This window comes from Canis lupus, chromosome 16 (genome assembly GCF_048164855.1).
Source record: "Canis lupus baileyi chromosome 16, mCanLup2.hap1, whole genome shotgun sequence".
NCBI lineage: Eukaryota > Metazoa > Chordata > Mammalia > Carnivora > Canidae > Canis > Canis lupus.
Window position 1 is genome coordinate 15,988,371 of NC_132853.1, and position 12,073 is coordinate 16,000,443.

Sequence of the window (12,073 nt, forward strand, 5' to 3'; positions counted from 1 at the left end):
TGATTCCCTTCTTCTAGTAACTTTTAAAAATAAAACACTGTAATAGTTAAAAGCATCTGTAAAAACTGGAAATGAACACTGTAAATTAAATGTCAACCTTAGACATATCCCAGTCTCCTGTTTAGCTCTCCCTTTATCACCTTTAGAGAGTTCCATGTCTTCGGTTTTTTTTTTTTTTTTTTGCAAGATTTTTAGAAATTCTGGTCCTTCCTAAAATAATTACACTCGGGTTGTTTTGCTTTATCCAGAAGCCACCACCAAAGTCAGGTCTTGAGGCTGAGACCACCAGAGACGCCCCAGCCTGGGTTCACGGAGTTTGTCTTGTCTGAATTCAAAGTTCTACTTCATTTCTCAGGTGCTCTGGGAGTTTCTCTCACACTTCCATCTTTTAAGCGGCAGATCCATGACATAGTGCTATGTATGGGTGGTCTTTACCTAATTGTTCTGTATTTTCCAAGTCAGATCTATTTTTTATTATTTCATTCTTTTCAATAAGGTGATTGTTAAATGAATAGATAAATGTGATTTAACTTTTATAAGACTAGATATCTGATTTTAGAATTGAAAACTATAGCCACAATACCCAGATAGCTTTTTATTAATAGTCATTATAAGGATTGTAATTATCCCATTTATATTTTTTCCTGTGACAAAACAATTCACACATCTGCAGGATAGCTTCTGGTAATTATAAATTGGAGTTTATATAACACAGAATGTTGTCATGTCTTAAATCAACATGTTTTCATTTTTATTTTTAAAAAATTTTTATTTATTTATTCATGAGACACACACACAGAGAGGCAGAGACATAAGCAGAGGGAGAAGCAGACTCCATGCAGGGAGCCTGATGTGAGACTTGATCCCAGGACTCCAGGATCACGCCCTGGGCTGAAGGCAGGCACTAAACTGCTGAGCCACCCAGGGATCCCCGAAATCAATATGTTTTATTTTTTTTAAGATTTTATTTATTTATTCATGAGAATACACAGAGAGGAGAGAGAGAGAAAGAGAGAGAGAGGCAGAGGCACAGGCACAGGCAGAGGGAGAAGCAGGCTCCATGCAGGGAGCCCGACGTGGGACTCAATCCCAGGTCTCCAGGATTACGCCCTGGGCTGAAGGTGGCGCTAAACCGCTGAGCCACCCGGGATGCCCAATCAACATGTTTTAAATAAAATATTTTGTATTTGGCTTTGTTTACTAATTTATGGGCAATTTTCCAATTACTGACAATGTTTTAGTTTATTACCTTAGAATGGCTACATAATGAAATATAAGCTCTATAAATTAGATCATAGTATTACACTAAAACTACATTTTCTGATTTTGATCTGTGGTAACTGAACTGAATGATCTTCTTGTTAGGAACTACATACAGAAATGTTTAGAGATAAAGGACATGATACATGCTAACTTACAAACTATTCCAAAGAAAGAGAGGCAGAGAGGGAGGGGGAAGATAGAGAGAAAGAAAGGGAGAGGAGGAATGGGGGTGGGGGGGAAAAAAGGAAGATAAAGTAAATGTAGCAAAATGTTATCTTTCCAGGGGAAAGATATTTGAGAGTTCTTGTAATTCTCTGAAAACTTTTCTCTAATTTAGGTATTTTCGTTTCTTTTTCTTTTTTCTTTTTTTTTTTTTTTTAAAGATTTTTTTATTTATTTACTCACGAGAGACAGAGAGGCGGAGGGAGAAGCAGGCTCCATGCAGGGAGCCTGACATGGGACTCGATCCCGGGTCTCCAGGATCAGGCCCTGGGCTGAAGGCAGCGCTAAACCGCTGAGCCACGCAGGCTGCCCAGGTATTTTCTTTTAAAAAGTAAAAATTAAAAAAAAAAAAAAAAAAAAGTAAAAATTAGTTAGCACTTGGGTGGCTCAGTGGTTGAACATCTGCCTTTGGCTCAGGTTGTGATCCTGGGGTCCTGGGATCGAGTCCTATATCGGGCTCCCTGTAGGGAGCCTGCTTCTTCCTCTGCCTATGTCTCTGCCTCTCTCTGTGTCTCTCATGAATAAATAAATAAAATCTTTAAAATAAATAAATAAAAAGTTAAATAAAATAAATAATAAATAAATAAATAAATCTTTAAAATAAATAAAAATAAATCTTTAAAATAAATAAAAAGATAAATAAGTAAATAAATAAAATAAATAAAATAAATAAAATAACAATAAAAAGCTTGGGAGATGGATGCCAATGGCTTGGCAAATAACCCCAGACAGTAAAGGAACACTGAAGCAATGGCATGTCACCAATTCTTTAGATAGCCCAGAGGACACCAGTGTGGGAAAACATGGGCATTCATGCCTGAGTAAAATAGGGGTTAGAATCAATTTCACGGTTTTAATAATGCACTATAGTTATAGTAGCTGTCACCACTGGGGGAAGCTGGGATGGGAGATGGGTATATAGGACCTCTCTGCACTCTGCAACTACTTATGAGTTTACAATTCAAAACACAAAGTCTAAACAAACAAACAAAAAAACCCAACAACAACAACAAAAAAACAACGTGGGACAGGAGTTGGACTCTGAATGTGAAGTTGTCTTAGGAATATCTTATTTATTTTGCTCTTATTTTCCTTTTTATGCATGTGCAAAAGTGACACACAATAAAAATCTAGGTCTAGAGAAGCCTGAGGAGCTCATTCAGAATATGTACAAGAGACAAATTCTAAGTGATACAAGAAAATAGCTATGTGCTATTCCAACAAACTCATGTTGGTCAGTCATCCACAGATCCTGTGCTAGATGAGGCACTGCAGATCACTCCAAAACTGGCACTCAGAGAACTGCATCATCAGACAGTGTGAGTGTCCCAACCCTATGGGCAGGTGATTGCTCCACCCTGCCTCTCCCCACTAATGCCACTCCTGGCAGTGAGGAGACACCTGACACCACAGCTCCTGGTCCCTTGTAGCATTTTTCGTCTGAGCTGGAAGCAAAAGGGGAACAATGGGAGGGACTGCCCAAAGTTTCCTTTTTGCTTTTTTTCCACAGGGCTGCCTCCAGCCTATAGTTGCTTGGTGACTGTACTCATATTTAGATAAGAGGTGCTGGAATTTCAGCTCAAACTGGTGTCTCCTTGTGTACTGTCTGGCTCCCCAAAAGGGTTGTGTCTCTGCTGAAAGAACATACGAAGTCATTTAGCAGTAGCATTCAGGCTGCCTATCTGAGTGTGTGAATTCTGTCCAAGAGCCACAGATGTTTCAGTTATTTCCTCCTGGAGTTTGAGGGAATAATAGAAGGTTACTGTTGTCACAGTAAGGAGCTCTGCAGCTGGCCCCACTTCCTTTTATTACCATCCAATGTAAACAGATTAAATCTAACTGCTTGGATCACCAGAAGGGTACATTTTAAAACCAGAAATTCCTTATTTCTTCTCCCCTTTTCTTTGAGTACCCTCAAGCCCCTTTCAGATGCCATTTTTCATCACTTGGGACTCGGCAACTGGTGGTTCAGACTAAACACCTTTTTTCAAATTCACACTCCTTTTTCAACAGCCTACCCTGCAGGAGTGGGCAGGAGAGATCCTGCCCTTGAGGGCCATGTCTACTTACTGCAGTGACACAATGGGTTGAGTAACCCCAGGCCATCAATGGGGGCTTTCCCCTACACCTCTGGCTCAGCTCACCTCTCACTTCCTGTGGACTTCCTCCCTAAGGCCATGCGGGGCTCCTGCACTTCCTGTACACCTAACTCCAGAAGTAAGTGGTTGGGAAGAGGGAGATCCTGGAGCTCCCACCTAATGGACCACAAGCAAGACAAGTGCTACGGAGGCTACAGGGAGCTGGAGACGGTGTGCAGGTGTTATCACTAATAAGTAACGGCCAGTGAGACTGCAGGTGGGTCATCTAGTCCAGGAGTTTTTGGTACTTTGTTTCTAAACAGATCTCAAACCTCAGGTTCAGAAGAAATTTTACCTGAAATTTCATGATAAAAGTGACTCAGAACAGAACTGCTCTGTTTGGAGGGAGTCAGAGCCATGGTCTCCTCCCAACTCCCACAGCCAACATGTGATGGGGCACAGAGGAATATAGTTTGACAACCACGGGCTCTTTCTAAAGATGGAAATACTAGGCAAGTCTAGAGAGAGCAAAAACCCACCAGGTGGTCAGCTAATGGCGGACCAGAGTCTGCCTCTGCTTACCCCCATACCTGTGCTCTATGTCCTTAGAATGAGCACTCTTGGTCCTTACAACAATCACCTCTAGATTCCAGGGGGAGCAACAAGTGCCCTGAGAGAGACAAATCATATTTTATCTAGTAAACTGATTTTGTGGTAACAGGGGCCTCATCAAATCCAGTTTAATGATATCCAGAGATGACTAGCTAAAGAGATCAATTACTTTCCATGGCAGCAGAAGAACAAAAACAGTCACTGGCACTGGGAAGGCACAGGGCCCTGAGAATGGCACTATGATCCAAAGCAAGCACCAAGAGTATGGGTGACGGAGTGGGGGTAGAGGATGCACCAGAGAATGAGCTCTACTTCCATACTCCTTCCTATCCCAGTCCTTCCTCCCCAAATGTGAGAGAGGTTATTTCTTTAGTTATTAGAAATCTTTTGTTTTCTCCCATACTAGCTGATAGAATGGCTTTAAATCAATTACATCTAATCCCACAAATCCCTGGGATATAGCCGTAAGGTATCCTTCCAGTTGTATTCATTCACCTTGTATTCACAGGGTTCATTTCTGTGACCTCCACTTTTCACTGAGACAGCCTGGTGTAGTAAAAGAGCTCCATGAAAGGAATTCCACTCTCTGACATCTAGACTTTGCTACCAGTCCTAGCTTGTCCATGCCCAAACTCTGTAACCCTGGGCAAAATCACTTAATCTCTCTGACCTGCGCATACAGCGGCTCATATAAATTCCTATAAAACAAGAGGCAGGCATTGCCAGAAAGATGAAATGAAATAAAGCACGTAAAAGACTTTTGAAACTATAAAGCCCATAAAAATGCAAGGTATCCATGTTATTATAATTATTTAATCAGTGGACCAGACACATTTTACTGCATCACTTCAGGATTGCTCCTAGAAATTCTTTCTTTTGGCTCCTGCCAAGATTGGAGGTACACCCACTGTCACCATGCGAGGAATGCAGGTTAGCTGAAAGTGTGTGGCTATGGGGTTCCCAGGCTGGTCTTCCCAGCCAGCCTCCCCTTTCTGTGGTGTCTGGAGCAAAACAACACTATAAAATAACCCTCAAGCAGCCAAGTGTAGAAAATTAAAGAAGGATCACTAATCCAGACAGGAAAAGGTCTGATTTATTGCTCTAACCGCTGTCATAAAATGGCAATGAAACAAAAACACCATTCTATAGGATGAAGGGAGAGGAAATTTAGAGTTGGACAGAAAATCCGAAGGAAATGAAAGTGCTAGTGTGCTCTGAAAAGTAACTCTCCAAATATGCCATTGGTCACCTTGATGTTTCCAGGCTTCCCCGATGCCTTCCAGACCTCAAATGCTCAGCTTGCACTGAGTGGAGGCCTCTCCTAGCTGCTGCTGCTACTAACTCCACTGGGGAGTCTCAAGCCTCTCCTGTGTCGTCACCAGCCAGATGAGAACACAACCGAGAGGTAGGCTGGCAGGTGCAGGAGATGATGAACGAGATGGGTAGAGTTCTGGCTGCCCCCACCCTGCCCCGCAGCTGCACCGCACAGACCAATTAAATGTATGCGGGTTGCTCATTCCAGCAGGGGAGCTTTTTGGGAATGGAGGTTGGCAGGAAAGGCTGCTCTTTCACTCAGTTTTCAAAATATGCCTTTAGATAAAGGCTTTCTATGAAGACCACCAAAGCTGTAATCTCTGAATGTGGTCAATGGCCAAAGGGCCACATTTAGAGTGAACAGAGCCATTTTCAGAAGCAGACATTAGGTCAGTGGCACGTGGAAGGGCAAACTGGACTTACTTGATCTAAATCTCCTTTCTCCATTGTCAGTTCCTCCATCTCTGGTGCTGGCTCATCTTCCAGAAAGGGATTGGTGGATGGGGGTGGACACTCAAGTTTTTTCTGTTAAGAAGACATGAGAAAGTGATAGGTATATTGTGAGCATATTCTCAATACCTTTCCCAATTATCTGCTTTTTCTGCTTTTATCTTTAGTCTCTCCAACTGCCAAATTATGAAATTTGATCTAATGAACCAGAACTGAAACAATATGGACCACATTCTTACCTCCCCGCCTTTATACTATTTCCCTTTCTGAAACCTATTGCTCTCTCCACCCCAATCCCAAATTCAATCTGGCTAAAACTCTCATTCATTCTTTAGCCCTCAAATTAGAAGTCCCTTCTTCTGGGAAGCCTTCCCTGCTTTTCAAGTTTGGGTTAGATATCCCTGCTACATGTTTCCATCCCACCCAGCATATACACCTACCTCGGTATTTATTAAAATATTGCAACTGTCCATTTATTTGTCTTGTCCCCACTAGATTTTATGATGGTGGGGATCATGTCTGTCCTTCTCCTTCCTCCAATATCTGGGTACCTGGAATTTCCTAGCTGCCCCCTAAATATGAATGAATCAAAATGCTAGATGGATTAGAATACAAGAACTATAAAGCCAATCTTACGTGTTCTAGATTATAGAAAGAAGTCCCTTCCCAAATAAGTCTCATTACAATAAACAGCAAAATTCCTTGGGAAAAATTAGTTCTCAGGATCTGATTATGACCACTCTTTTAAAACACATCATTGAGTGGGACCACAGGATGGTGGAAAAGCTAGAGGCAGGAGGTGTGGTAAAGTTTTAGCTTCCTCAGCAGCATTGGCCAATCACCTAACTTCTCTTGGCCACAGCAGCCCCATATTCTGCACAAAGTCTCCTGTTACAGGACTCCAGGAAGGGTCAGATGTGATAAAGGGTGCAAAAGGCAACAAAGAACACATGACACATATAAGGGATCCCGGTGATGATAATTCCAGTGCAACAAAAGAATTGAGACAGCTCTTCGGATTTTTTTTTTTTTTTTCACAAATTTGACCCCCAGATATTGCTTATACCAGGGAACTAAAAGAAAACTAAGTGGACAAGGAGGAGAAAAGGGATTGGCTAGCACTGGGGATGAGGAGAAGGGCAAAGAATGGACAAGAAGCCAGGTGGAGAGGGTGTTGTTTGTTTTCTTTAAGATTTTATTTACTTGAGAGAGAGAGAGAGCAAGTGAGCATGTGCACAAGCAGGGGGGAGGGGCAGAGGGAAATGGAGAAGCAGGCTCCCCGCTGAGCAGGGAGCCTGACTCAGGGCTCAATTCCAGGACCCTGAGATCATGACCTGAGTTGAAGGCAGCTGCTCAACCGATTGAGCCACCCAAGCACCCCGGAGAGGGTGTTTCTACGTGTACTTGGGACATCTTTGCATATTATCAGCAGACCAACTTGAACTAACCCCTAAGACAAGAAGGACAGCACACAGACTATAGTGTGAACAACTCTGTCAAGTGTCAGGAAGTATCTTCTGTCAGCTGAAGATACTACGAAGAAAAAAAAAAAAGAAAAAGGAAAATCCTAACAAAAACAATTCAGGAAAATATAAAAAATTAAAACACAAAAAACACAAATCATGCCAGTGTCTGGTTTAGGTTTTAAGACCATCCTGCTTACAATCATGTAAACTACTTAATTTTCAGCCTAAATACTCGGATGCTATTAGGTTGCCAGACAGACTCAGTGTATGAAGAAAGCCTTGTGATCAATGCGTTAGGTCAAGGTAATCATTAGTAGGACAATGATTTTTATGGTATCATGCTGAGAAACAATATGGTGTAATAACCAAGCAAACATTTACAATTTATACACCCCAAACTTTGGCTTGCTTTGCCTGATACAGGGGAAAAAAAAATCCCTATCAACTTAAAGCAAAATAGTTTATTTTTAGAATTAGGCCATTTTCAGAAAGTAATGTACATTTGAAAGCAATATTTCTAACGTATTTTTTTCTTTTTAAAAGATTTTATTTATCTGAGAGAGAGCACAAGCAGAGAGGAGAGGGAGAAGCAGGCTCCCCGCTGACCAGGGAGCCCAATAAGGGGCTCAATCCCAGGACCCTGGGACCATGACCTGAGCCAAAGGCAGACGCTTAACCAACTGAGCCACCCAGCCACCCCTGAAAACATTTCTAAATTCTTCTTTATACAGGATGATCAGACAAGGCCTCCTCAAGGAGGTGATATCTGAGCAGAGACCAGAATGAGAAGGAGCTAGTCAGGCAAAGATCTGCAAAGAACATTCTCAGCAGCATGACCTGGTGCAAAGGCTGGAATGAATTTGGTGCTTCTGAGGGACAGACAGGAGGACAGGGGGATGAGGTAAAAGAGGCAGCAGGAGTCCAAGTGCATAGCTTTTGTGGGCCATGGTAAAGATGAGATTTTCCTCTCATAGCAACTGGGTAATCATCAGGGGGGGAGGTTAAACAAGGAAGTGATATGATCTAATTTAGACTTTTACAGTATCATTCCACTGCTGTGAGGAAGATGAGCTGTAATGGAAGACCAGTCTAAGAGGCTGCTACTGTGTTCCAGGCAAAGACTAATACAGGACTGGATTAAGCTAGTGCTGTGTAGATGGAAACAGGTGGCCGGATTTGGGGCATATTTAGTAAGTAAACCCAAGAGGACGGGCTGAGAAAATGAATGTGAGGGTGTAGGAAAAAAAGGAATCAAAATTCATTCCTTTCTTGGCCTGAGCAACTACATGGCTGGTGTCGTCATTAATGAGTGATAAACCTGGGTTTGAGTCTAGGCTCTATCACTTGGATATGCTGCTTAGCTTCACTAAGCCTTGGCTGTTCCCTGCAATGTGAAGGGACATTAATGCCCACCATGTGGAACTGCCTGAGGATCAAATGAGACTATGTATGTAAAGCATGAGATATGTATATAAAGCAGCTCAAACAACATCTGGCATGCAGGGAAAGTTCAGTAAGTGGGAGTTCTCATTCATATTTAATGGGGCAGAACTGGGATCCCTGGGTGGCGCAGCGGTTTGGCGCCTGCCTTTGGCCCAGGGCGCGATCCTGGAGACCCGGGATCGATTCCCACGTCGGGCTCCCGGTGCATGGAGCCTGCTTCTCCCTCTGCCTGTGTCTCTGCCTCTCTGTGTCTCTCTCTCTCTCTGTGACTATCATAAAATCAATAAAAATTAAAAAAAAAAATAATGGGGCAGAACTGTGGCGGTGCCTTTCTCAATGGAGCAACTCTCAAATGGCAAAGAAGTAGGAACACAAGGCAAAAAAGTTCTGTAAAAAGAATTTGTTTTAGACACAAAATGCTGTCCCTACTACTGTGCCTCTTTGGGATTTCCCAAGGAAATGAAAACAATGGGCCCATCAAATTACAAAGGCGTAAGCATGGGCTTCTCTTTTTCCCTAGTCTCCAAGGAAGCTCTCAAAGTACAGCATGTACTGCTAACACTATGGGTAAATACTGTGTTAGAAAACATTGAGGGGTGGAGACACCTGGGTAGCTCAGCAGTTGAGTGTCTGCCTTGGGCTTAGGGCGTGATCCTGGAATCCCAGGATTGAGTCCCACATCAGACTCCCTGCATGGAGCCTGCTTCTGCCTCTGCCTATGTCTCTGCCTCTCTCTCTCTTTTTTTTTAAAGATTTTATTTATTTATTCATAGAGAGAGAGAGGCAGAGACACAGGCAGAGGGAGAAGCAGGCATCATACAGAGAGCCTGACGTGGGACTCGATCCAGGGTCTCCAGGATCAAGCCCTGGGCTGCAGGCGGCGCTAAACCGCTGCGCCACCAGGGCTGCCCTCTGCCTCTCTCTCTGTGTGTCTCTCATGAATAAATAAATAAAATCTTTAAAAAAAGAACAAAAAAAACCCCCAAACATCGAGGGGCAGGCACAGACTCCTGCTGTTTGGTGGGCTGTGTTTCTGCTCAGACTAATTTGCTGTGATGAAAGAATGTCTTTGCAAGGAGCAATCACCAGCACAACTCAGCCTTCTATGCAAGAGCCCCATTATTGGAGCCAACCAGACCACACTTCTCATTTCTTCTCTGCAGCTGTCATAGACCATAAAGAATTACGAGTTTGGGTTTAGATCTTAAATAACTCAAATGACATATTCCATGAGCTCTGGGTAGCTAAACAAAACAAAACAAAAAAAATGCCAAGAACTGAACGACTTTCCAATTTAAAAAGAATTCATAATTTGTGCTATGATGACAGTTGACTTCAAGTCCATATGGGAAAGAAAAATTCTACATACAGCAAGTTAACTCCTACTAATTAAACACATGGGATTCCCACCACCTCCAAAAAAATAAGTCCACGGGATGGACAAGCGGTCTAATTTACTGCTAGGGAGAGAAGCTGGCTTTGGTCAGTAGTGTATCTGCATCTGGGTCCGCCCGCACAAATCCTTTTCTGAGGCCCTTGCTGGACACTTCAAATGATCAGAGAAGGAGCTCTGAAATTTAAGACTCATCTGTTTCCTTTTCCTGGAGGAGAAAGCTTTCAGTTAGTAGACGAAAATTCCACAACTTCTGCATTTCTCATTCCATAAATACTTTATTCCAGCTCAACTCCTGATTTGTCCTTAAAGAGATGGCCTGGAGGCTTCAGCTGATATGACTGTAAACACAGGGCCCTGCACACCTGGTTTAATATTGCTGGGACCTCTCTCAGTACCACCGGGCTCATATCTTATATTGTGACAGTTATGTATAGCTTCTTTCTCCTCTAAACAATAGGCACCCGTCTGATTCAATTTTTCATCTTTTGCCAAGGCTATACACAAATAGCTTAAAAAACGTTCATGAGGAGTGCCTGGGTGGCTCAGTCAGTTAAGCGTCTGTCTTCTGCTCAGGTCATGATCCCAGAGTCCTGGGATTGAGCCCCATGTGGGGCTCCCTGCTCAACGGGGAGTCTGCTTCTCCTTCTTCCTGCTGCTCCCCCTGTTTGTGCTGTCTTTATCAAATTAATAAATAAAATCTTTTTTAAAAGTCTGTGAATAAATCTTGATTGGATGAGAAACACTCAATAAAATCCTTTTCAGATACGGGCAAAAGTTTCTATTTTCTATAGACAAAACAAAAAAACCTGTGTGTGTGCAACCTGTGTGTGCATGCGTGCATGTGCATAACTTATAGCACAGTCTCAAAAATATACCCCCAACTATTAAACAGTAGACATCTCTGGGGAGAGGAATTTAGAGTAATTAAGAAGGAAGAGATTGTTCTTTTGAAATATTTTATTCTGGGATGCCTGGATGGCTCAGCAGTTGAGTGTCTGCCTTAGGCTCAAGGCGTGATCCTGTGATCTGGATCTTGGACTCCAGGCAGGGAGCCAGCTTCTCCCTCTGCCTATGTCTCTGCCTCTCTCTCTGTCTCTCATGAATAAAGAAATAAATCTTTAAAAAAATAAAAAAATAATAAAATACTTTATTCTGTTAGAGCTTTAACAAGCATACATTTTTCTTTTTTTTGGTAGACAAATTATCTGAAGAGTGAAGATATTTATAACTAATCTATTTCCTAAAACCTGTAATATTTTAAAATTGTGACATATAATTAACATCAAATTCACCATGTTAGGTGATTTACAATTGAGTGATTTTCAGTATGTTCACAAGATGGTGCCACCATCATCACCATTGTTCAGTTCCAGAACACTTTTACCCCAAAGGAAGCCCCATATCCATTAGCTATTACTTCCAATCCTCCCCTTCCCCCAATCCCTGGTGACTCCTAATCCACTTACTGTCTCTATGAGTTTGCCTATTCTGGACATTTCATATAAAATGTGGCCTTTTGCATCTGGCTTCTTTCACTTTGTATTGTGTTTTAAAGGTTCAACCTGTAACATGTGTCAGTATTTCAGTCCCTTTTTTTTTTGGCTGAATAATATTCCACTGTGTGGATATACCACATTTTGCTTAACCATTTGTTCATTAAAAGATATTTGGGTTGTTTCTTCTTTTTGGCTACTGTGAATAGTGCTGCCATGAACATTCATGTACAAGTTTTTATATGAACATAAGAGAATTTTCCTTTTTTTTTGAATTTTCAATTTTCTTGAGTATATTCCTAGGAGGAAGCGTGTATTACTCTAAAAAAAGTTTCA

The 12,073-nt window shown here is 42.0% G+C and overlaps 1 protein-coding gene across 5 annotated transcripts in view; it reads right to left on the reverse strand.

Moving 5' to 3' along the window:
* Positions 1-12,073, reverse strand: part of VPS53 (VPS53 subunit of GARP complex) — a 143,651-nt gene that overhangs the window by 61,754 nt on the left and 69,824 nt on the right. For all 5 annotated transcript variants that reach the window (XM_072779128.1, XM_072779130.1, XM_072779127.1 and 2 more), the window contains one exon: positions 5,913-6,014. In XM_072779128.1, coding sequence (XP_072635229.1) covers positions 5,913-6,014 — 102 coding nt within the window. The remainder of the gene's footprint in view (positions 1-5,912; positions 6,015-12,073) is intronic.